General features: G+C 49.2%; 2 protein-coding genes across 11 annotated transcripts in view; one reads left to right on the forward strand and one right to left on the reverse strand.

Annotated features, from left to right (window-relative positions):
- Nucleotides 1-2009, forward strand: part of WNK1 (WNK lysine deficient protein kinase 1) — a 126119-nt gene extending 124110 nt beyond the window's left edge. For all 8 annotated transcript variants that reach the window (XM_052639866.1, XM_052639859.1, XM_052639863.1 and 5 more), the window contains 2 exons: nt 628-815; nt 1238-2009. In XM_052639866.1, coding sequence (XP_052495826.1) covers nt 628-815; nt 1238-1555 — 506 coding nt within the window. In that variant the 3' untranslated portion in view covers nt 1556-2009. The remainder of the gene's footprint in view (nt 1-627; nt 816-1237) is intronic.
- Nucleotides 2010-2486: 477 nt separating this feature from the next.
- On the reverse strand, nt 2487-25229 carry RAD52 (RAD52 homolog, DNA repair protein). Of its 3 annotated transcripts, none has more exons than XM_052639867.1 (12): nt 25084-25229; nt 14746-14843; nt 13676-13777; nt 13483-13576; nt 13296-13363; nt 11115-11233; nt 10403-10478; nt 7164-7360; nt 6875-7020; nt 6037-6126; nt 5492-5707; nt 2488-5059 (listed from the first exon to the last, which is right to left on the reverse strand). In XM_052639867.1, exons 2-12 carry the CDS (start codon nt 14824-14826, stop codon nt 4998-5000), a joined length of 1251 nt encoding a protein of 416 aa, XP_052495827.1. In that variant the 5' UTR covers nt 14827-14843; nt 25084-25229; the 3' UTR covers nt 2488-4997. The 3 variants fall into 3 exon arrangements, with proteins under 3 accessions (XP_052495830.1, XP_052495827.1, XP_052495828.1); XM_052639868.1 differs by lacking the exon at nt 25084-25229 and adding an exon at nt 24845-25046; XM_052639870.1 differs by lacking the exon at nt 25084-25229 and having other exon boundaries at nt 2487-5059.
- Between the last annotated feature and the right edge of the window lie 570 nt (nt 25230-25799).

Here is a 25799-nt window from a genome sequence, read left to right on the forward strand (position 1 = left end):
AGGCTCGGGCGCAGCACAGAGAACCTTCGCGTCCTCGTGCTTCCCTCACAGGGAGTTGGGAGAGGTTGAGCCTTCGCTCTCCCAAGTTGATGTTTGTGTTCATGTTTGTGGGCCCAGGTGAAGCAGCTTTCTGAACAGAGCACGCGTTCTCTCGTCTCCCTCTGGAAGAGCGGCTAAGCACATCCCAGACCCCGTCCCCACCGCGGCTTGGGAGCCCAGCTCCACTCAGGCCTGTGCGCGCAGTGCTTCAGCTCCCCCAGGGACCCTGCCCGTGCTCGGGGGGCCCTCGTCTCTTGCCCTGTCCTGCAGCGTTCAGAGCAGCCAGGCTTGGTGGCTTCAGCACACAGCTCCCCTCAGCGGGCGCTGGGCAGAGGCCCAGCAGCAAGTGTCCGCGCTCCCGACACCGTGGGGACGGGTGAAGCGAGGCCCAGGCCCTCGTCCCTCCCTGGCCCTGCTACGCGCTGCGTTTGGCTCCTGAGACCCTGAAACCTCCCTTCTGCATGGCTCCCTGGCTCATCCCCCCGTCCTGGGCTTGCCGCTCATCATCGTGGGAGGTCTCTCCTCTCCCTGAAGTTACCACCCAAGTCCCTTCTAACGGGCGTGCCTTGTTGCTTCTTCTGACCTCAGGGACCAGCAGCACCAACGCCGTCGGGGGAGCTGTGAGCAGCCAGGCCGCCCCAGCTCCGCCTCCTGCCGTGACGTCCAGCAGGAAGGGCACGTTCACGGATGACCTGCACAAGCTGGTGGACAACTGGGCCCGAGACGCCATGAGTTTCTCAGGCAGACGGGGAAGCAAAGGACACGTGAGCTATGAGGTCAGCGCAACCCTCGTGTTTCCTCCTGCCTGTCCGAGTGTTGCTGGGCACGGGGACCCTGCCGTGACCACCTCCAGGGGCTTCTGAGTTCTAGCACTTATGGGAAAAAAGAAATCAGCCAGGTCCCTTCTTAGTTTCTTTCCCTGGATTCCTTGCTCTGAACTGAGTCAGCCCAGTTTTCCCTCCCCCTTTCCTTAACACTCTGAATGGCGTGTGTTCAAGCCACTCACACAAGGCATGCGATGCCACCCCCTTCCAGTCAGAACAGGTATGTGGTGTGTGTCAGGAGCCAGTGATGGTGACGAAGGCTGTCTGGGAGTTGTTCCCCCGACCCTGTAAGGTCAGAGCAGCCCAGTCCTAGAACTCTCCCCCACCCTGTTCCCGTCCCACCTGCACGGCTTCACCGCCTGTTCTCTCCCCAGGGCCCTGGCATGGCAAGGAAGTTCTCTGCGCCCGGTCAGCTCTGCGTCTCCATGACCTCAAACCTGGGCGGCTCTGCCCCCGGCTCTGCAGTGTCAGCTACCTCTCTAGGGCACTTCCCCAAGTCCATGTGCCCCCCTCAGCAGTACGGTTTCCCTGCCCCCCCGTTTGGCACGCAGTGGAGCGGGCCGGGTGGCCCAGCACCCCAGCCGCTTAGCCAGTTCCAGTCTGTGGGAACAGCCTCCTTACAGAATTTCAACATCAGCAACTTGCAGAAATCCATCAGCAACCCCCCAGGTTCCAACCTGCGGACCACGTAGACCCGAGGCGATCCTGGGGCAGGTTTGGGGGCAGGAGATGGAATGTGGGGGGTCAGGGGGCGTAGCCTGTATGCCAACTACTAGTGCTGCATTTAACTGGTCATTTCTTGCCAGAAAGGAATGTTTTAATCCCACTTAACAGCCCTTGGAGTGGGTCCTCTCCCCTGCCCTCACCGTCGCCTGGAGTGGGAGGAAGAGAGAGGGCCGCTGTCTTGTGTGTGCTTTTTCGTCGCCCAGACCCAGCAGTGAGCTCTTGGGAAGTCAGGTTGGTCAGAAGGCTCCTAGAGAGCTCTGGAAAAGCAGAGCCGTCTGTATTTTCAGGTGGTGAGGCTCTTCATTTTGGTAGCCACCCCAACCCCTTACTTACTCCCTCAATATAAACCACAAGACAAAAATTTAAACTATTGGGCTCTCTCCTACCCTGTCGACCCCTACCCCCCACCCCAATCCAACCAATCTTTAGAACCCAGTGAAGACACCAGGGGAGGGATGGAGGTTTCAGCCCTTTCTTACAATAGGTCATTAGTGCTTTAAGCAAATGATACTCGCAGCTTTGACTGCAGCATTAGCAATTAGGAAAAAAATTAAGTTCCCTGCGGACATGTAACTTTGCCATCAGTTTTGATGTGGAAACACTGTGATGTATAAATGTTGTTGGACAACAGTAGTTTAAGAGTAAAATATGAAAGGCTTAAAAGGCTAGCTCTGTCCTTCACTTACTGAGATTTCACTTTTCTCCTTTGTATTTCCATTGTATTAGACAAATAAATGTGAATGTAAACTTGTACAAATCACTCTACTTGAATACTTCCGTCCTCCCAGTACCGCTTGCTGGATGCTTAGTGCCTTGGACTTCTATCGCTTCTGCCGTTGCACCAACTTCTCGTCAGACCCTGGTCAGCGAGGGTGTGTGGAAGGAGAGCGTGGGTCCGTGTGACCCAGCAGTGGACTATGTTGTAAGGAAACTGGAAGGGTATTTTTTTCAAGTCATTTAACAGTTTTGTAAGATGAGCAGGGTGAGAAGTTAAGTTGACATCAGTGGTTAAAGCAGAAAACTGTTTCAGGACAAGTGAGGAGGGAGGCTGTCTCCAGATCGGGCAGTTGCCAGACTGAGCGTGGCGCGACCGGTGCTGAGACGAGAGGCTGCAGAACAGACGTGTGTGAAGACGCGGTGCTTGGCCAGCGGCTGCCCTAAGCCTTACTTACCTGCGCTGGGCTTGAACACAGAAGATTGAGAAGAAATGGCTGAAGAGAAAGGAAGGGGGTGGGGGCTAGTTTTTAAGTTGGGAAATGTGATAGTGAAATGTCTCAGATGGAGAAAGTTGCTCTAAGAAAAACTGTTTGCCTTGCTTTCCTCTTGGTGCAAATGTACCGTGTATTTCTCAACGTGGGGTCCTGCAGTTTGTGGCAAGTGGTCCCACATCTGAAATAAGCACTGTAGGAACAGCTGCTTGTCCCTCCTCACTTCTATATAATGTCCAGAGGGTTGCAGGGTCATAATCCCCTGGCTACCTTTGTTGCTAGAATAAAAGTGGATATTCTCATATAAAGAGAGACTCCCCTCAAGTAATAACTGCGACCAGCCAGTATTATTTAGTGCTATGCCTAGTTGTGATGGGCAGTTCTCTTACTTTCAGAAACTTCAGGAAATCCTCTCCCATTGCCTGTTTTGGGGGTCTCTGTTCTCCCAGAAGATGGGGCAAGAAGCTAGGACTCCTAATCTTGGGGTGCTGCTTCTCTCGACTCTGAGCCACGTCAGTGGCCCATCCCAGGAATCTCCCATGACAGGAAGGGCCTGGCTGTCCTGTCCTTCATGGGCCGTTTTCTTTAGTAAGTCAGCCAAGGCCCCAAAGATGCAAATAAAAGCTGAGGTTTTTAGGAAGGTAAGAGATGAGAAGGGCAGGTGCTCCAAGCTTTGCTTTGAAACTTTACTTCTTCTCTGCCTGTAATCCTCGAGAAATGGTAAGAGTAAAGACAGAACGAGTAGTGCCGAGGAAATGGGAAACGGACACGCGGACAGAGGAGACGGGACTTCGTGCCAAAGGAGGGAGCCAGGTGCAGCGCGACTGTCCTGTCACTTTGGTTTAATGATTTTGAGGTCTCTTCACTCACATGGCAAGAAAGAACTGGTTTTATTTCCTGTTGATTTTTTTCCCTCCTGTGGATGAAATAACTGAAGCCTAGAGGAATGAACCAGTGCTACTGAACTGTTTAAATTATTTTCGTGTTAATAGTATACTTTGAGTATCTTTTTCCACATTAAAAAAATCTTTCTGAATTATAAATGTTTTCCTTACATTATTTAACAATGTACACTGGTTAAAAAAAAATAAACTGAATTCAAACCTTGGGGATTCTTGGCAGCCGTCACTCCTGTGTTTGGCACTGTGGGTTGCACTTCCTGCTTGTGGACATGTGATGAAGCCACTCAGATAAACCAAACTTGGTTTTGTTGAGCTGTGGGGATTCATTTTCACCAGGTGCCTTTTCATGATCACATTAGCTCTGATACAACTTGTGTGCAGTGTATAACTGGGTTCCTATCTCCAGAAACTTTTTCAAACAGTGATTCTGACCTTAACTAAGATGCTGCAGACAAGGAGGATAGTGGTGACGACAACCAAAAGCAGAAGAAAAATTTCCGCAGCTCAGGTGAGGGGTCGGGGGTGCTGGGGTGGCTGAGGCCTCCTGCCGGGGCTCCTTGTCCCGGGCACCACATCACAGGCAGGCCTGGGCTCCAGCTGCCTCTGGACTGTAACTGTAAACGGCTGCTTCCATCAGTTTTGGTTTCCGGATACACATGAACACTGTTCACAGGACACTGGTTGAAATGTGCACTAGCACTGTATCTTAAAAAAATAAATCTTTAACATGCTCGACACGGGGTGGCCAAATCTTAAAAAAATAAATCTTTAAAATGCTTGACACGGGATGGCCAAAAACCTTCCGTTTGTTTTTTTAAAAAAATGTGAAGTGCAGTAAGAAGAGGCATGCCTGTTATATTGTTACAGGGTAGGATTTAATTTTGCTTTCTTAAAAATACCTTTTCTTTGGTCTTAGGAGAAAAGGGAAGTAGTTTCATGAGCCGATGAACAATAGTGATGAAGACTGCAATCTTGCGTGGCAGCGTTAGAAAACGGGGGCCCCCACAGCAAGAGGTCAGCGGTCACTCAGGGACGCACCACAGGCCGAGGTGATTTCTGTCTTCATTAACACAATGGCTTAGGAATAAAGAGTGAGGAGCCCAAGAAAAGGCACCGAGTCTCTACAGAGCTTCCCAAATGCCCGACTTGACGTGAGCAGGTGCTGAGTGCTCCAGCAGAGTTCAGGATGAAGCAGGTAGAGCCCTGAGGCAGAGCGCACTCCTCAGGCAGGACCAGTCATTTCATGACCAAAACGAAGTCCCATCAGGACAGAGTTCAGGAGGTGCCCTGAGCCGTGGTTAAGGTGGGTCCAGTTTCCTTTTCTTCATGTCCTGATTCTTCCTAGAGGAGTCACAGTTCCCTGTGGAGGAGGAAACTGTTCAGATGTGGCTGCAGTGACTTTAAAATCAGGAGTAAACTAACAACTGATACAATCCAGAAGCCATCAGCTAACAGTCCTGCTCGACCTACTTTAAACCACAAAAGCCCAAGAATGAAAACTGTTATATGAGGACAGATCCCTCCATTAACATGAGACCAAGTTGCAAGAGAAAATGTGATGGGTCTGCGTTTAACCACAGCTGTTAAATTGAGCTGAAGAGTTAGCCCTCAGGTCAGGACCCCAAGGGAACCTCTGGCTTTTAAACTAGTTGTCCTCCACGTTCTTAGACTGCTGCCCCTCTGACAGGAATCCACCAGACTTCTTAAAATGGAATGTCATTCTGCTCTTTAAGACTCAGTGAATCACACACACCCAGGTTCCCTTTGGTGTTTGCTCCTAGAACACTCGTACCTGTGGTGTCTTGGTTAAGGCTGGAAGTTTGGAGGTGCCAGGGTCCAGATTGTGCCTGTGGATTCTGGTGGCAAAGGCTTGGTGGGATCCTGTTCTGGGTCTCCATGTGGTTCTTCAGGACCGAGATGGCAGGGGTCTGCGGTGGTTCTGGTTTCGAAAAGGTCTTGAGCACGCTGTCCTCTGCATCCATAGCCATGTCCCACATTTCAAGACTGTCTGCAAGGACAGCAGTCACGGGAAAATGTAACACAAGAGAAAAGAGCAGGTCACGAGAAGGTTCTGTATGGTGAGGGCCCCTTGACGGCATCTGAGTTTCTCTCCCCCGGTCCTGTGGAAGGACACCAGGCTTCTCCAAGATGCAGCAGAGGAGCTGCACATGCGCAAGCAGTCAACCCAGCATCGGGCCACTCGCATCCCCTTGGTGCAGAACCGACAGGAGTGAAGATCCCTGTGCCTCTTGAGGTGAGTGAGTGGTGACCAGTGACTCACAGGCACCTGGCGTGTTTACTGACTGGGCCTTAGATCACACCTCTGGCTCCGCTTACCTGGGAGCAGGTCTGTCTGGGTGAGTGGCTCTGAAGGTGAGCGGGTCCCGGGGAGGCTGGGCTTGGTAGGAGGCACCGGTGGCGGCTGTGCTGCAGAGAGAGGGGGCAGCCTGAGCTCCTGTCGTCATCGGGGGGGCTGGGCAGCCTCAGGGGTGCGTGTAGAGCTGCCCGGTTACACCCCGCAGAGCCAGCACCAAGCTCAGGGCCCTGCGTCCCAGTCCCACCTACTCCTCTATATAAACTAGGGCTGAAAACACCATATTCTTCTTATCAAACTAGAGAAAAAACTGAAAAGTCTGGGTTGGAAGCTAAAGACCCAGAATAATAATTCTTACTAAGAACAGCCCCAGCACAATCCATTGTGGGCTTTTCATTAATCTCAGCTGGCCAGTGCTGAGAGGAGTTTTAAAGAACTAAACAGGAGCCAAGTCCTCAGAATCTTAGAAATGTTTAAGGAGAAGCTGGGAAAAATCCGTTTTGTCTTTGTTTCTAGTCTCTGGAAGACTTCAAAGCAATCTGTCTCTACTACTCCCAGTGAATCTGGACTCTGAAAAAAAACACGAGTTCATGGAGAAAGAACTGCCAGAAGCCCCATCACCTGCACACCCAACTTTCTGCCTTACAAAGAGCTCATGTACGTGTGGCCAGAGTGACTGAGGCCCGAGGGAGCTCTGGCACCGGGGAAGTCCAGCTCTGGTGACATCAGGGGCTGTCTGTTCTTCACCCAGGGGGAAACGCGGGGCAGGACCCGGCACTCGGAAGCCCCGGACCCGTGTGTGCTGAGCCCTGGTCTAGACCAAACCTGCCGCTCCAGGCAGAGGTGCCCTCAGCCTCTTACCCTGGTCCGTCCTTCCAGTGGACAGAGCAGAGGTGGCAGCCTGCTGCTGTCTCTCCATCTGTTTCCGGAACTGCTGCTGCAGCTGCTGCTGCCGGAGCTTCCGCTGGAGCGTGGCTTCGCTCTCCGCGGTGCCGGGGGCCAGGCTTCTGTAGCAGGAGACCAGTGAGGCGTTGGGGGGGTTTCTGAGTTACTTCGTCAGCAGCACACAGTTGCCAAGGGAGCTCACGGCCCTGCATGCTGCTGAGAAGGTGCAAGTGGAGGGAGGAGCGGAGGGGGCAGGCGGCCGTACCGGGAGCTGCTCTCCGTGGCCCCCTGCGTCACGGTGTGGGGTCCAGCCAAGTGGCTCCGTCTGCATGGAGAGGTCACCTCCTGGGCTTTAGGGGGCTCCAGGGTCGCATTCTGCTGGCAGCTGCTGTATCTGGCTTGTTCAATAGATGGTTCAAAATCTTGTCTCTTTGCATTAGTTAAATCCACTTCAAGAGGCGGCTAATAAGGGGAGAGAATAATTTCCTTCAGTTGCTCTTGCCCCTTCCTTGAACCCATTCCACAACTCTCTGCCCTCGTCCCTTCAAGGTACTGAGAAGCTGAGACAAGGGATCCACAAGTGCGTGTGACTCCAACTCTACGTGGAGTAAGACAGCTCCATCTTCCTCCTGTGCCATTCTGTGTTAGCACAGTTTTCATACAGAGGAGTCACAATTCAGTTTTTATTTAGGGCAAAAAGCTCTGTAAAATCTAACTTCAATCTTTCCTTGGCAACTGGGCCTGACACACTTTCCTATGGAAATGATCATATATCCTCAGTCACACTACAGAAACCCAGAGCCTGTGCTCCAGAGGCGAAGCCTCACTCAGTAACGTGAGGCTCACAGAATAACGGAGGATCAGGTTGAGACGACTACATTTGGGTAAAGATAACCTGAAAATGAAAATTACACTGTGAAATTTCTTATCTACATTGGGAAGTAAGTCAGTCAAAAAGAACTGAGCTTCTGCAGGGAGTTTCCTGGTTCCAGGCTTTCACGCCAAAGGCCCAGGTTCAATCCCTGGTCAGGGAACTGAGTCCCCACACGCTGCTGCCAAAAAAAAAGAAACTTTAGGGGAAATGAGCTTATGCTAGGAAACTTGAGGATGGTATGCTCAGTGAAACAGGCCAGGAACAAAGAGAGGACTCCACTGACAAGAGGCACCGAGGGTAGCGAGAAGCAGAGCCAAGGCAGATGGTGGTGCCGGGGCTGCAGGGAGAAGGAGCGGGGGTCACTGTGCAGTGGGTAGGATTTGTTTTGTAACAGCAAAGAGCTACAGACATAGATGGTAGTGGTGAGCGCCCCATGGTAGCAGTGTGTTTTGTACAACTGAACTGCACCCTTAAAATGTCTGAGAAGGTAAATTTTATGTATATTTTACCACCACAAAAAAAATTGAAAATGAGCACTGAAAAAAATTTTAAGACGAAGCTAAATGCTGTTAAATATACAGAATAATTGGAACTCACATACTGCTATGTGCCATACTGGACAACTGTAAGTAGAACCTACTAAAACCAAGCATACGCCCAACCCTCTGAGCTTCGCTAATAATTTCCACAGTAAATGCGTGTGTGTGCACCGAGGCAGGCTCAAGAACGCTAACAGCAGCCCTATTCAACCAAAAGCTACGAAAATCTCCAGCGTCTATTAAGTAGGATGGGAAAACCGACTGTAGACCCATGTCACAGAAGATGCCACTACACTCAGCACAGATGAATCACACACGTGGAATGAAAGCCCGACACAGAACAGTTCATAATGTGAGTCCCAAAAGCAAAGAACAATCAGAACTTTCCTCAGCAGTGACGGGGCAGGGTGGCACATCCGGAGACTCCGGGAGCGGTGATGCTCGACCTGACTCAGGTGCTGCCTACGTGGGTGTGTCTGCCCTAAAATTCATCCAGGTGAGCATTTATCACGTGTCCATTGTCTACATAGCTATGCTGTACTTTTTAACAACACTTTTTATAAAGCACAAACCATACAATTCCATTTATATAAAGTTTAAAAGCAGGAATAAACCTGACTAAAAGACTAAAAAAAAAAAGTTACTTTAAAAAGAAATAAAGTCAGCCTTCCCTGGTGGTTCAGTAGTTAAACTATCAACTCTTGCAATGCAGGGGACCCGGGTTCAATCCCTGGTCCGGGAAGACCCCACATGCTGAGCCTGTGCTCCACAAGAGAAGCCACCACAGTGAGAAGCCTGTGCAAAAAGGCACGGGGGTCCCCCATTCGCCGCAACCGGAGAAATACTGAGCACAGCAACGACGCTACAGCACGGCCGAAAGTTTAAAAAAAAAACAAAGAAACAGTGAATGGAGTGGGGGGGGAGCAGAAAAGTTCTAAAGAGCTGGTTATGTCCTGTTTCCCTAATCTGAGGTGTAGACAGCTGTGTTCACTTCCAAAAATTCAGCAGGCTGTGCCAGTATGACTTTCGCAGCTTTCTGTGTATATGTTGTACTTCATTTTAAAAAAAGTGAAAAAATACAGTCATGTCAACAAAATGGCTGACTAGGAAGCTCCAGGCCCTCCGTCGCAGCAACACCAAGGTAACTAAACAGACGGATACTCCTGTAAGAGCTCCAGGGACCAGCCAAGAGGAGCCAGCATCCAGGCCACCGTGACACCGGAACAAAGTTAACAGCAGAGGAGGCGGGCTGCTCGCAGCCTGGCACGGGACCACGGCCTGGCACGGGGCAGCAGTGGAGGGGGCTGCCGCTCGCTTCTCCAGGGCCCTTCCTGCCCTCCTGCACTGGCAGGCGGATTCTTTAGCACCGCACCACCAGGGGAGCTATCTGTTTCTCACTACGACTACAAAACACAGCTACAATATCCCTCATGAATACAGAGGCAGAAACCCTAAACAATATTATTACTAGCAAACTGAGTCCAATAATAGATTAAAAAGATTTTAAAAAAGGAAAGAAAGAAACGAAGTTCTGCCAATTGACACACACCTCTATGAGGGGCAGCACAAGAAGAAGACCCCTGAAGTACAGCAGAGGGAGGTGGCCGGGCAGGTGGCAGCTCTTCAGGGGCCTGAAGAACCACAGCCACACTCAGCAGGCAACAGGCATTCCCGCGCCTGACCAGTCCAGGTCACGTTGGACTCCAGACCCCACTCCAAAGGCAGGTGCGCAGGTCACATGACATGCACCCACACAAACGGGAATCCAGCCCTTCCAGACGCAGAGCTGCAGAAGAGCGGAAGGCTGGGCCGGTGAGGCTCTGAGTGTCTGAGAGAAATGGCAGCGGGCTGACAGGGCCCTGTGCTCCCATCTCTCAGACCTCTGCCAAGCACATCCTCTCCACCATGGACTCTCTGCTTCATCATCCTCGGTGGTAAGTGAGCCCACTGGCCCCTGCTAACTCTTATGTTCAAAGACGGCGGAAGTGCATGTCCCCAACCCTCTACAGAGCTGGCCAAGTCTTCGCGCCCCTTTCCATCACCACATACTCAGATACAGGGGTTCAGTCACCATCCCCACTTCCAACGTACCTGGTGTGGAAGCTTGTTCAGTGACCTCAGATAGTCTTTGTCCAGAATACAGTTTCCGAGTGCGTTCCCAAAACTTCTAAGGGTAAAACAGAGTGGAAGCCGGTTGAGAACACAGCAGTGAGCGGGACAGTCGCATATCCCTGCTCCGGAGCACAGGGCGTGAGTCAGTCTTTCACAAAGCCCGCTGGCCCTTCCCGCTGTGGAACCCAAGCTCCAGGGCTAAGTTCCCTTCCGAGGGACCGCTGCGACCCCCAGTGCGTGAGCACACGCACTCAGGGGCACAACCTTCACGACTAGACTTCTGTACTGAGAGGCTCAGATCCCCTACAGGCGAATTTTTAAAGCAAGTTTTACCTGTATTTTTTTCTAGTAATTCAATTCTCAAAGGCATCTTGAAGCCCCAACAAGATCAAAATCCTGCTCTGTGTAACTAAGTTAATTACGTTACATGCACATAACAAAGAACAGTGCAGGTGCGTTACAGACAGTGAGGAAGCAACCCGTGGGCTCCTGCGGAGGGCAGGGGTGGGGAAGGCAAAGTCCAGCACAGAACAGGATCCTATCTCATGTTCCCCAAGAGGGCCTTGGAGTAAAGAGAAGCGGGGAAAGGCAGCAGGAGACGGCCGCCTGGGGCTGAGGGTTGGGGGTCCGGGGACAGCTCTGGAAGCAGCCCTGAAATCAGTGGCGCCGGCCCACCTCGGCGCCCGCCTACCTCAGCGCCCGCTTCAGCCCATCTGTTACTGCCTCCTTCCTGGCCTTTTCCAAGGACAAGGCTTTTGACTTGAGGCCTTCGCTGACACCATAGCCCACATCTTCATGATACGAGCCATCCTGAGGGCAGAAAAGGCGTTCAGGCCCCACCATGAGGGGTTAGAGCCCATCCCTCACTGCTCTTGTCGTCATCAAGCAGTCTTGCTCAGACTGGGCGTCAGTCCTGCCAGGCCGCCTCCTGGACTGGATCTGTGCCCACACGTGCTGGGGCTCAGTGTTGAGACAGTTCTCTCTCTTCCTCTTTACATAAAAAGGCACATGTCTAACCCAGCCCAAGTCTACCGCACAGTAGAAAAGCCTTGTGGGGGATGGACAGAGAGTTTGGGATGGACATGTACACACTGCTGTATTTAAAATAACCAGCAAGGCCATACTGTGCAGCACAGGGAACTCAGCGCAACCTTCCGTAATAACCTAAATGGGAGACAACTGGAAAAAGAGCGGGTGCCTGTGTAAAACGGCATCCCCTCTGCTGTACACCTGAAATTGACATTATTGGTCAGCTACACTCCAATATGAAAAAGTTAAAAAAAGAAAAAACCTTTGGGACACCAAGAAAAAGGAAAACTTGAAATATTATATTTAACTGATTCTAATGACTGGACAGCAAATCCTCTCACAAGTCAGGTAGAATATGCTTCTCAGCTTCCACCAAAAGCAAAGGTAGGCCTGATCAAGCTGTCAGCTGACAGAGAGCTGAATATAACCGGATGATAACACTATGATCCTGAAATATAGCTCAGAAGCAGTCAAAGAAATGAATCATACTATAATGAAGCTCTTTCCAGTCCTGTGTATGTGAATAAGGATTTCAGTCTCTGTGTGTGCACTCAGTCATGCAACTCTTTGCGACCCCACGGACCACAGCCCACCAGGCTCCTCTGTCCATGGGACTTCCCAGGCAGGGATATTGGAGTGGGTTGCCATTTCCTTCTCCACGGGATCCTCCCGACCCAGGGATCGAACCTGTGTCTCTTGCGTCTCCTGCATTGGCGGGCGGGTTTCTTTACCACTGCGCCACCCAGGAAGCCCAAGGTTTCCAGTACTATTTACAAAAATAAGTCGGAACAGAATTAATGCTAGATGTTTAGGAATAAGTAATATTAACTATAGATATATTAACAATAGAAAAAACGCTTCATCCATCTTTATCAAGAAATGCATTTTCCATAAAATTTTATATTTTGATGTAGTTTTGCTGTCTCTTCAAAATAAACACAATTGACTCTATTGTGTGTTAATAACACCTGTAATATTAACAGTAACTCAATCCAGAAGAAATGTTTTAATAGAGAGCCTTAAGATCACTGGAAATTTACTCCCCCCTCCAAATTTTTACACATACACAAACATACACAGGCAGAGAAGTATAATAGTTATTAATAAAAGATTTTCAATCATATAATATAAGCCAGTAGGGGACTTCCCTGGTGGTGTGGTGGATAAGAATCCACCTGCCAACGCAGGGGACACGGGTTTGATCCCTGGTCCAGGAAGATCCCATGTGCCATGGAGCAACCAACCCGCTCGCCCGAGCCCGAGCCCCAGAGCCCACAGCCCCTGGTGCTGAGCCTGTGCTCCACAACGAGCAAAGCCGCTGCAGTGAGGAGCCCCCGCTCACCGCAACCAGAGAAAAGCCCTCGCAAAGCAATGAAGACCCAATGCAGCCACAAATAAACAAAGCATCACTTTGCGTTATTTAAAAAAAAAGCCGGTGGAGAAATGGGATGGAAATATGTATTTAAGAAGAGACAATGTAAAATTTCTGACGACTAAAGAGTAACTTGCTCAAAAAAACAGTAGCTTGTATACATATTTTTAAAAATAGATGACAGCATGTCATCTTCCATGGTATTAATATTTAGAATCCATTGGTACATTTTAAAAAGATGTAGCAGATTTATTTTAGAACGTAGAATTTTACAATATGCCAAAAAATGTACCCTTGCAACTGTTTGTATATGGTGAAAATTCTTAGTCACTTAAAAATGTGCAGGAAAACGAGCTCCTCAAAATTCTCTTGGGCGCCTGAGTAAGGCCGAGTGAACGCACAGCCCACTCTGGGCCCAGAGTCTCCGCACCCGCTCTCTCTCCCGCCGCATGTCTCCCCCATCACCCTCACCTTCAGCTGGACTCGCACAAACGCACAGACGCCCACGTAGAACTTGCCATTGTTAAGGTCAACAAAATCTAGGGTGGGAAAGACAGCCAGGTGAGGGCTCCTCCTGCCAGGGACGGGGCACACCCACCCGGCCCTCAGCCGTGGCGTGTCCGGCGGGAGCCGGCAATGCCAGGAGGGTGGCACTTACCCACGTTCTGCTGAGTGATGGAGTGCGCCCAGCCATTGTAGCCAAACATCTCATTGGCCAGATTAATGACCCTGTGACCCTCGATGTAACACACCTGGATAAAATAAAGACGAAAAAACACCTCGTTAAAATTCCTCACCGTCCAACAGTCAGCATCACGGGTCCCCACTTTTCAGGCAGTGAATTCGCCTACCTTCTGGCCTCCTCCAGCCATGCGGCTACTGATGTACTCTGGGCCCAGCCTCTGCCTCAGGGCGTTCTGGATGGCCTGGTGTTCTTCCACTGTGTACTGGTACTGGAACCAGAAAAGGGAAACTGAACCGACATTCCTGCCATCCCTACGCTCAGATATACTGAGGATCCTATGAGCTGTTGTTCGTGTGGGCTGTCTATCAATACCAGGAACAAGGACTCCACAGGCACGCACTCCAGTAACCACTGGAGCAGTCACACGGGCACATGCTAGGCGGCCTCTGGAAAACTCCAGCCTCACTCACGAGAGAACGAGAGTGAAAAAGGCAGTGTGCTTTAGTAGTACTATGAAGATAGCTTTGATTTCACAGGCTCTGGAAGGTCCTCTGGACCCCAGGCGTCACTGGACCACACTGAGAACCACTGCCTTAGATGTGACTACCGTGTTACCACAACTCTCTCCAACCACAACTAGGAAACTAAGACTTCCTGTCTCAGACTCTCTCATGACATTTATGTAGACGTGAAAGAGGAAAAAACAGGGTAGAAAGCCTTGCTTCCATGTGTCCTCCAATTCAACCATTTCCAATCCTGCACGTAGAGAACTGCACCAGTCTCTGATTAGATTTTCGAGGCCTTGGTGATTTTCCCCTGGCCCCATCAAAGTGGAACGATACACACAGATCTCTGGTGAGACAGATAGGATGTGGGTGGACGAAGCAAGAATCTCCCTTATATGCACAGAGTATCTCCATAAACCCCAGAAACTTTGGATGCCTCCAAAAAGAGAGATCCAAGTGTCATGGGGACAGGAGTGACAGGAAACACTGGGACTTTTTACAGAGTCTGCTCCACTTGGAATGTTACAGCAAAAACAATTTACATCTAAATGTAGCCCCCAGCACTGCTGAAGCTCCAGTACACCCTCAGAGCTCAACAGAGACGCCCAAATAACGTCTCTAGGTGAAAATAACAGCTTCCATGTATCTGATGGCGCCGCACACACTGCTTCCCCAGGCCGTCTTGGTTTTCGCTTAACCTCATCCCTTCCAGGGAGGAGGACACACTCACCTGACCAAAGCATAGCACAGGGCTGCCCCCAGCTGGCTGGCTGCCACGGCCTCCAAGGACTGCTTCCGCAGTCCCGGACATGCTGGTTCAGGCCGACTCTAAATAAACAGGAGAGCAAAACAGAGATCTGAAAAAACGCTAATGGTGAAAAGCAAGTCTCCGGTACAATCAGATGAAGTCACTTTCTCCACACGCCTTAAACACAGGCCAGGGGCACAGTTCCTCAATGTCTCCGAATAGGCCTCTGAACCCCTCAGGGCCTGCTTCTACCTTTCTGCTGAGTTCTGCCAGCATGGCACTGCTACTAAAGGTGATTTTTGCAGGAAGAATGTGTTATATGTTATAATTACAATGCTTGCAATAGAAAAAGTCAAGGCTACAAAAGCACGCTAGGAAAAAGCCAATAACCAGCTTACGATCACCAACTACATGAGCATCGTGACCTTGACCTCTGTAGGGTCAAAGAGGAAACATAAGCCGCAGTAGCTGAACTGTCATGGACCCTGATGCCGCGGAAGAGTCGCGTGGCACCGAAGACCCCGTGGCCAGAAAGGACACAGCACTGAGCCACCCATGGTCCCCGTGGCTTCGTTATCTCCTGGGACCTTGTTCAGGCCCCACCCCAGGCCAACTGACTCAGAAACCAGCCCACCCAGCGATTCTGACAGCTCCAGGCTGAGCGCCAACGTGTCAGACTGAGCCCACACTATGTGCAGGCTGGCAGTGCACAGCCTTACCTCGGGAGGCCCCGCCCCTGCCGCACACCCAGCAGATTCCAAGTGGGGCCTCAGCGGACCTGCGCGTGAATCCTGCACATAAATCCTCTGATTACCTATAGAGCCACAAATCTGTGACCGTCAAGTAGTATATGATTCCACACATGGCATCACACCACAGTGTTTAAGAGCTCACATTCCTAATGCTGACTTCTGGCTCCATCACCCATGAGGTCTTGACCAAGAGAAGTATCACATAAGCTCTCCAATGACATTTCATCATCTGGAAGATGGAGATAACAATAGTACCTACACTTCCTAGGAGTTCTGTAAAGATTAAGTGTGAAACTGCATAAAACTGCATCAATGCAACTAGAGATGATCATAGTTAAGTGAAGTCAGAAAGAGCAAGATAAACACCATATGATATCACTCATATGTGGAACTTAAAATAAGACACAAATGACCCTATCTATGTAACAGAATCAGGAACAGAGAGAACTGACAGGTAGTTGCCAAGAGGGAGGGGGTTGTGGGGGGCAGAGAGTGGGAGGCTGGGGTTAGCAGATGTAAGACTTTTCCATACAGAGTGGATAACAACAAGGTCCTACTGTACAGCCCAGGAAACTATGTTCAGTATCCTATGATAAACCATAATGGAAAAGAATATTTTAAAAATGTATATATATGTATCAGTGAATCAATTTGCTGTACAGCAGTAATTGACACAACACTAAATCCACTGCACTTCAATTTTTAAAACCTGCCTTAGAAGAGTGCCTGGCACATAAGAGGTATTAAATAAACGTTCACTATTGCTGAGTGCTTGTTAATTTCTTTCTGTACATTATGAAAATGCAGAACTGTTTAAATGATCATAAAATGTTACCTTTCAGCTAAAAAATGATAAATTTATCTATAATCTTGCACTAAAAAGAGTGGCCTAGTCAATAATTAGTGTCTAAAATTGTTAAATCAAAAAAGAGTGCAGTGAGAATGTTATTAGAATGTGACTGTGAATAAAGGATGAAACGGCCCTGAGGAGTGGTGCCCGTGTTAGCACCAGTGCAGCAAGGCTCGTCTTTTTAAAGATGGAAATTTCAGTGCTGTTTCCTTTTCAAATACATACATGTGTTACTTACACAAAAACTGAAAAAGCAGGGGTCAGCAAACGTCTTCCATAACGGGTCAGGGAGCAAATGGGTTAGGTCCAACAGGTTACACAGTCTCTGTCACTACTTCACTTGGACACTGTCGCATGAGAGCAGCCCGTGTCGGGTCACGGTGGAGGGTTCTGACAAAACGTGGTCCGCAGGAGAAGGGAACGGCAACCCACTCCAGTATTCTTGCCTGGAGAACCCCATGAACACTATGAAGTGGCAGAAAGATATGAAGCTGAAAGATGAGCTTCCCAAGTCAGTAGTGTCCAATATGCTCCTGGCGAAGAGCGAAGACAAAGCTCCAGAAAGAATGAAGACGTGGAGCCAAAATGGAAAGGACACCCAGTGGTGGATGTGTCTGGTGATGAAAGTGAAGTCTGATGCAGTAAAGAACAAGATCGCACGGGAACCTGGAATGTTAGGCCCTTAAATCAAGGTAAAGTGGACGCGGTCATATGAGGTGGCAAGAGTGAGCATCGACATTTTAGGACTTGGTGAACTAAGATGGACGAGAGTGGGAGAATCTACTTCAGGTGACCATCGGCAAGAGTCCCTCAGGAGAAACGGAGTAGCCCTCAGTGTCAACCAAAGGCCGAAATGCAGTACGTGGGTGCAATCTCAAAAACGACAGAATGATTCTGATTTGTTTCCAAGGCAAAACGACTCAACCTCGTAGTAATCCAAGAAAACCAACAAGGACCAGTTACTGTACAGCACAGGGAACATTGCTCAATATTCAGTAATAACCTAAATGGTAAAAGAATTTGAAAAAGAACAAATACATGTATATGTATAACTGAATCTCTTTGCTGTCCACCTAAAACTAACACAATATTGTAAATCAACTATGCTCCAATATAAAATAAAAATTTTTAAAAACAACGAAAACCAAAAAGAAAGAAACAAAAACTTAACCACAAAAGAGGTGGCAGCTGTGGCCTGCAGGTCAGTGTGGCATCCCCAGTGGCAAAGCAAGCTGTGAGGGCCACAGGCCAATGTGGTCCAGGACAGAGCTCCAAGGACACTTCCTTAACCTCTCTGGGCCCAGTTTTCTCATCTGCAAAAGGGAATATTAATAAGACCACCCTCAAAAATGTACCCTATTAAATGATGTGGCAATAACAGCATAATCATAATCCTACCAGACTTTTTGGCGGAAACTGCCAGGATGACGGTTCAAACAAAACGCAAAGGATCTAAACTAACCAAATCCAATTTGAAAACCAAAGAAGCTGCTGACCCACACTGCATGACTTCAAGACCTACTATACTTAAAACACTGTGAGGGTGGTGGGGAGCTTCCCTCCTAGCTCAGTGGTAAAGAATCTGCCTGCCAATACAGGAGGTACGGGTTCGATCCCCGACCTGGGAAGATCCCACGTGCCGTAGAGTAACGGAGCCTGTGGCCACAGCTATCGAGCCTGTGCTGTAGAGCCTGGGAGCCGCAGCTGCTGAAGCCCCCACGCGCTAGGCCCGTGCTCCCCGACGGTGAGGAGCCTGCGCACCGAAGCAGAGAGAGCCCACTCACGGCTGGACAAAGGCTCGGCAGCAGCGAAGACCAGCACAGCCAGAAACAGCCAACAATGTAAAAACCACCACAAACCAGCGGAGGGGACGGACACACTGGAGCGGAGGAGGGTCCAGAAGGCAACCGCCATCTGAGCGCCAACCAAGGCGCCAGTGCAGTCCAATGGCATTTTCAACAAGCGATGCCGCAACAACTGGAGATCCGCATGAGCAGAGCACTTAATGTTTTTCACAAAATAATTCTTACACCATTCACAAAAACTGGAGATGGATTTTAGCCTAGGCATAAAAGCTAAAACTAAAACTTCTACAAGAAAATACAGAAGTATATCTTCACGACCTGGAGGTAGCCAAGAATTCTTACTTATGACCTAGAAACCAATAATTATTAAAGGGGAAAAAAGAGACAAATATGACTACATCAAAATGTAAAACTCTAAGAAAATGAATGGGCAACCACAAAGACCAATATCCAGGATATAGAAAGGACACATAAAGAACTCCTACAACTCAAAAGTAAAGACAATTAACCCAATTTTAAATGGGCAAAAGATTTGCGCAGGCACTTCTCAAAGGAAGATATAAACTGTCAATAAACACAGAAGAAAGTGCTCAGCATTGTTAGTAATCATGGACTAAAATTAAAACCAACCACAACACACCACTTTTCACCCACCAGAATGGCTAAAAATAAAGGCTGACACCACCAAAAGTTGGCAAGGATGTGAAGCAGCCAGAACGCTCACGCGCCGCTGATGGCTGTAAACATAGGGTACTCTTCACGGAAAAAGAATGGCTTGAACATGAAGCCAAGCACCCCAGAGGGCAGGGGAGATGGCCTTCAGACAGATGTCCTCCACTGCCCACCACAGTTGTGGGCATCTGAAATAAAGCAAGCTTTCCACCAAACCTGGCCTGTTTATTGACCTTTTGAGCGGTGAGCAGCCAAACCCCACCTTCCACGCCCTTTCAGTAAGATTTTGGCACACAATTTGGGGCTGGCTCCGGCTGGCTGCTGTGCTTTCATGGCACCAGGCTCTCCTGGGTCTTCCAGAGGAGAGCTGTGGCCATAACGGTGTATCCACCTGCTCGTGGTGAGCAAGCCCGAGTAGGGCATTTGGGGGATGTTCAGTAGCTGCCAAAACCTTTTGCTTTGAGGATCCTCCCTCTGCTAGGCACTGGCTGCCAACGTACATTTTTCCTTGGTGAAATAAAACTTACATTTGTGACAAGCTGATGAGCTCTAAGACCAGGGAAGACCACCGGTATGCACACGGGCGACCTTCTCATTTGTGAGTGCTAGTAACTCAGACGGAAAAGCATCTGCCTGCAATGCAGGAGAACCGGGTTCGATCCCTGGGTTGGGAAGATCCTCTGGAGAAGAAAACTGCAACCCACTCCAGTATTTCTTGCCTGGAGAATCCCATGGACAGAGGAGCCTGGTGGACTACAGTTCATGGGGTTGCAGAGTTGGACACGACTGAGCGACTCACACACACAGTGCTATGTGGGCGTTCCTGACAACTGGTTCTGATGTCCGACTGTGAGGACTGTTTGTTCTGGGGAAGTGTGTGTTTGCGACTCCATACTGGCCACCCTCGAAGAAGGTTTCTGACAGATCTGTCGATTGGTGTGTGAGTGTGTATTCCATCTGTGTGACTGGTATTCTTGTTGCCTTAGGTAAAATGGAAATTCAGGTTCAATTCATTAAGAAAACTTTTACCTGGAAAATTATGACTAAAGAAAGATGATTTTTTTTTTTTTTTGATCATGTATGGCAAAAGTATTCTTTAGACTCCAGAGAAGATAGGTTAAAATGGAACTCTTAAAATTCAAAAAAAGCCAGTTCTCTTTACATATACAGTTAAGAAAGGCTAGCTTGATAAAACGCTTTTTTCAGACCCTGAGGAAACAAAAATAAGCTTAGGGGCAAATTTGAGGTTAACACTTATCATGTCCCTGAAATACAAACATAGTCCATGTTGCTTGGAACTCCAGCCTTGGATTAATTGTGAAACTTCAAGCTAAGGAGAAAAAAAAAGGAAAAAATCCTTTTAAAATTGAGTTATGTAAATTTGGCTATTCTATCATCCATAAACTGGTAAGATTAATCGCAATGCCTAATTCATGAAATGTAAAAAGAGGAAACGACGAGATCTCTGCTTGGATGTCTGCATGTCTCAGGATGTGTTTTTGTCTTTGGATGATATTGCTGAGGTTAATTTGTAAAGAAGCTCTACTTAATTGGCTTGAAAAAATATAAGTGCTTACAGATCAAACAAATCTAAATTTACCTACTTTTGTCTTCTTATAAAACCAAGAGGAAAACTAAAGATGTTTGGGTTTATTAAACATACATGTACTATTAAAAAAATTATGCTATTAAAAGTGTATGTTTTTTGCAGTTATGGAGTATGTTCTTAAGTTTGCCAATCAGAAAATGCTGATATAACATTTCAATTACCTGTTTCTTGGTTTTGTTATGGTTTCAAGTGTTAAAAACTGTGATGCGTAAAAATAATAAGGAAAGCATTTTGGTATGTAAAAACAAGTAAGAAAACATGTTGGCAAAAAAAGGTATACAAAAATAAAAATATTTTTATTGAAAAAAATGGTAATAATTTTGTCCTACAGCTGTTTCTGGATAGGGAAAATATAGGACTAATGTATTCAAATCCAAAAAAAATGATAAAAGGCTTATTAAAAATTTTTTTGAAAAAGATTTATGTTGTAAGATTAAGATTAGACTAAATTTAATTAGGTATATAAATTTTGCTATTAACAGCAAATTGATAAAAGACTAACTCTCCTTTTCTTCCTCTCTGTTAAAAAAGCAAGTCCTCCTGGAATAGTGATCTGACTTTGGTAACAGGCACTCAATAGAAAGTAACTGCTTTGTTTCTAATGATACTTTTGACACTAAGGTTCAGGATGGAAAGACTGTCTAGTAATGTTGTCACAAAATCCCTGCAGATGTGACCGCAGCCATGAAATTAAAAGACGCTTGCTCCTTGGAAGAAAAGTTATGACCAATCAAGGCAGCTTATTAAAAAGGAGAGACATTACTTTGCCAACAAAGGTCCGTCTAGTCAAAGCTATGGTTTTTCCGGTAGTCACATATGGATGTGAGAGCTGGATTATAAAAAAAGCTGAGCACCACAGAATTGATGCTTTTGAACTGTGGTGTTGGAGAAGACTCTTGAGAGTACCCTGGACTGCAAGGAGATCCAACAAGTCCGTCCTAAAGGAAATCAATCCTGAATATTCATTGGAAGGATTGATGCTGAAGCTGAAACTCCAATACTCTGTCCACCTGATGCAAAGAACTGACTTATTTGAAAAGACCTTGATGCTGGGAAAGATTGAAGGCAGGAGGAGAAGGGGATGACACAGGATGAGATGGTTGGATGGCATCACTGACTCGATGGACATGAGTTTGAGTAAGCTCTGGGAGTTGGTGATGGACAGGGAAGGCTAGTGTACTGCAGTCCGTGGGGTCACAAAGAGTTGGACACGACTGAGTGACTGAACTGAATGTTGTCACAGGGTATAACTACTCATGATGTGTAGGACTGCTGGCTTTAAGTTTAATGCTTGAAGAGGGCAGGGGATTGCCCCCCACCCATGTCCTCTGCTTGCTTTTTGTCTGTGGAAAATTCAAAGAATAAGTTTAATCAGAAAAGTGAAAAATGTGGAAACAAAGGAAAACAGTTGAAGGAGACTAAATAATGATGTAGTCATGAAGCATAGTCAGGACCTTTAGTTCTTTCTCAAGGACTATAGGTAATGCTTTGAAGCATATCCTATGAGCTGTCTTACAGATACTGAAACACCAGGTGGAGAAGTTAACTACTTGATGGCCAGACTGAACCCAGGACTTTAGCTGCCACAATTCCAAGAACCAACTGCAAAGAAATGGGAACAAGTGCACTCCAGAACTGAAGATTAATTGTGCCTAAAACAACCAAGATGATGCTAGGAAGACCAGTGATGACCAATTTGAAGATGACTAAGAGATGACTGTGCTGTTTCTGCATGTAGCCCACACCGCACCCCCTCTAGCTCTAGCTATAAAAGCTCTCATCCCTTGCTTGTGGGGGCAGGGGGTGCAGAGTCAGTCTTTGGACAGATGTCCACCACACTCCCCCTCAGTTGCCGGCATCTGAATCAAAGCAAACTTTCCTTTCCAGCAACCTGGCCTGTCTATTGGCTTTTAAGTGGTGAGCAGATGGACCTCCCATCACACACACCCTTCCGGTAGTGTTATCATGAATGAGCCACCTTTCAAAGCTTAAAACTTTAGGTTGTAAACATGGGGGAGCAGTGGAAATTCTAAGTTGAGAATTATACGATATTTTCGCCCGGAAATGTTCCTTGTCATCAGTGAATAACTGCAGGAGAGCACAGCTGGAGTCTACATTACAACAGTCAGCAGAGGAAAGGACAGAGGCTCGACCAAAGTGACAGCCACAGATGACAGGCAAGATGGACTCTCTACGTGCGTCACTGAGGCAGAGCTGACCACGCTCAGTGATCAGTGAAGTGCTGACTATGAGGATAAAGACCAGCAAGACTAGGTATCAAAATTTTTTATTTTCAGTTATGTACATGCTGCTCGCTTGTAAAACTTTTCTTAAATTTAGCCAGAGTAGAAAAAGCATTATTTAAGTAAGAAGAAAAAAGAGCAAAATGTCCTCTCTTCCCTGAAACCTGACACACCTCACTACACTCTAAACAGAATTAATCTTAAATTCCCACAGCATTTCGACAGACATCACAGCACACAGGTTTCCCAGGTAGCTCAGCGATAAAAACTGGCCTGCCAATGCAGGAGATGCAAGACACATGGGTTCCATCCCTGGGTCAGCAAGATCCCCTGGAGGAAACAGCACCCCACTCCAGTATCCTTGCCTGGAGAATCCCATGGACAGAAGGCCTGGCGGGCCACAGAGTCAGACACGACTGAACACACAGCCCAGAAAACACTATAATCCATTCTACTGCTGAGAACACAGGGGCCGTATACTAACTACTGACTGGATCTCCAGGACTTAGCATAGTCCCTACCCAACTTATAGAATAAAGAGAATGGTAGCTTTATTTTAGCTCTTCTTCACTTCAAAACTGCCAGGGCTTTATTAAAAATGAATACCATGCGTGGATAAAAGTCACAGAAATGGAATGAGCTTCTGAGTAATTAAACTGGTCACAGAGTCCACTCTCACTGGGAGCGGCGATTTGTTCTACAGGTACTGTGAGCACGGGCTGACCCAAGACCCAGCCACTGCTCCTGCAGAAACACCGCTAGGTCCCTGCCAGCGGGAGCCTCCAGTTGCTTCATTTCCATCAACCAGTCAGTACAAAGCCTTGCTCTGCACGTTTCAATTAACGGCACCCTATGCATGCAAGACACGGTGCTGATTCCTTAACACTGAACTCACGGGGGACAGCACCTAACTCACACCTGAACAAAGCTCACTGGAAAGACGCCTGCCTTTCTGCATCAAGTCTGGAGGACCTTCTAGACAGGGATGGACTTGGGAGGGCGTTATACTAAGTAAGTCAGAGAGAGGACGATCAACACCGTGTGATGTCACTCACAGGTGGAACTGAAACAACACAACAAACTAGTCAACAAAAGGGAAGCAGACTCACTAGTGAGCTCAGTGGTGGTACCAGTGGGGGAGGGAAGGAGGAAGGGGCAAGGCAGGGGTAGTTGGAAAACGAGGGTTGTTACACAACCTTATGCGCACGATCTCCTGCGAGCGAAACTGGAAAATTGTGAAGAATTACAGAATTAAAGAATCTTTCAATCATTTTTTTTAATGTGCTAAAGAAACAGTGGAATCACGAATAAAAAGTTTAAACTGGCACTGAAGGACAACGAGGCCGCTGGTTTACAGTCTGAAACAAGCAGGCAGAGGTGAGGCCTGCCGGACTTGGGCAGGGACAGCGCGAGGGTCTCCCAGCACACCAGCCAGGCGCCCTGAGTACTGGTTCTGTTAGGGGACCGGTCCGTGAACACACAAAACACCGAAGACGAGCTAGGTCTGCTTGGATATGAGCTCCCCCGTCCCCCGGCTCTGGTACATCATCCGTCCGCTCATGTCCAGCCCACCTGGTGCCCATCACTGGACGGACGGCCTGGCGGCGTCTCCAGCGAGCCCCGCACACGAAGGCTGCTCTGCCCGTGGCCGCCAAGGGTCCAGGAGTGCCGCACTGAGAACAGAAAACTGTACAAACCTTCCCGAAACAACCAGACCCGAGGCTGCCGAAACGCCTGACCCGGGCCCGGAGCTTCAGGATGGGGGAGAATTTAGATTTCAGAGGTCTGTGCCTCGGTCTGTGAGTCCCCGGGAGGAACAGACCTTAAACGGGCTCGGAGACCAGAAGGCGCAAAAGCCCAAACGCCCATCAGTTAACAGAGAAAGAAAGCAAGGTTCCCCCTCGACGAAACGCCGCCCAGCGGCCGAGGACCGAGGAGCGCCGACCCGGGCCGGACCAGGTGAGCCGCGTCCGCTAACGAGCTGAAGCGGCTCTGGGCGACCCACACGCTCGGCACCAGCGGCGACTGCGGCCCGGCCCGGCGAACGCGCCGAAGGCACGCAGCGGGTCTCTTCAGACCGAGGGATTCCACCGTGTTTGGATTCTGGCTCGGCTGTTTGAAAGCGCCACAAGGGCTGACTACGCGCTGACCTGTCAAACCCCGCCGAAACGCCAACGCCTTCCGGGCCGCAGCCGCTGCCGCCTGGGGCCCGTCGGCGGATCCGCCCTCGGTCCCCGACCCGGGCATCACTGACCCCGCGGCTCCGGCCCTGGCCGCCCGCTCGCTCGCCCGGCCCGGCGCCCTCACGGCTTATCACACACCGCTGGGCGCGGGACCTCTAAGCCGGGACCCGCGAGGCGAGCTCCCGCCCGGCGGCGACTCCACTTACGCGCCTCAGCCGCGCAGAGCGGACAGGGCTCTGTCCGGACTGAACGCGCAGAAACTCGCTGGGGCACGGTCGCCTGGAGAATCCTGGGAAGAAGGTCTGGGCGAGACCGCGCAGACGGAGGGGTCCTGAACGTGCGGAAGGGCACTAAGCACGGCAGCGCAGAGGGCTCTGGGAAGAAGGTCTGGGCGAGACCACACGAGCGGAGGCGGTCTGACCGTGCGGAAGGGCACTAGGCACGATGCGCAGAGGAACCTGAGGAAGTCAAGGCGAGATCACGCGGGCGGAGGGGGCCTGAACGCGCGGAAAGGCGATAGGCACTGCCGCGCAGAGGATCCTGGGAAGAAGGTCTGGCAGAAACAGCAACAGCGGGGGGATGGCTTCAACACGCAGAAGGGCGCTTGAACGGCCGCGCAGAGGACTCTGGGAAGAAGGTTTCGGAGACACCACAACGGAGGAGGAGGCCTGAAGGGCACGCAGAGGACCATGGGAAGAAGGTCTTGGCGACAACGCCCCGAGGCCGGGCGGCCCGAACCCGATCCTGCTTAGGATGGCTGAGCAGAGGACTGTGGGAATGGAGTAGGTCCAACTGAACTCGCCCCGGACCACTGTGGGGCATAGGAAGAGGAACTGCAAGTCAAGTCAGCAGATGGGAGCAGAGCCATCTGTTGAGAGCCGTCAAGCAAGGTGGCAGTGCGACCCGAACCTCCGTGCCGGCC

This window comes from Budorcas taxicolor, chromosome 5 (assembly GCF_023091745.1).
Source record: "Budorcas taxicolor isolate Tak-1 chromosome 5, Takin1.1, whole genome shotgun sequence".
Lineage (NCBI taxonomy): Eukaryota > Metazoa > Chordata > Mammalia > Artiodactyla > Bovidae > Budorcas > Budorcas taxicolor.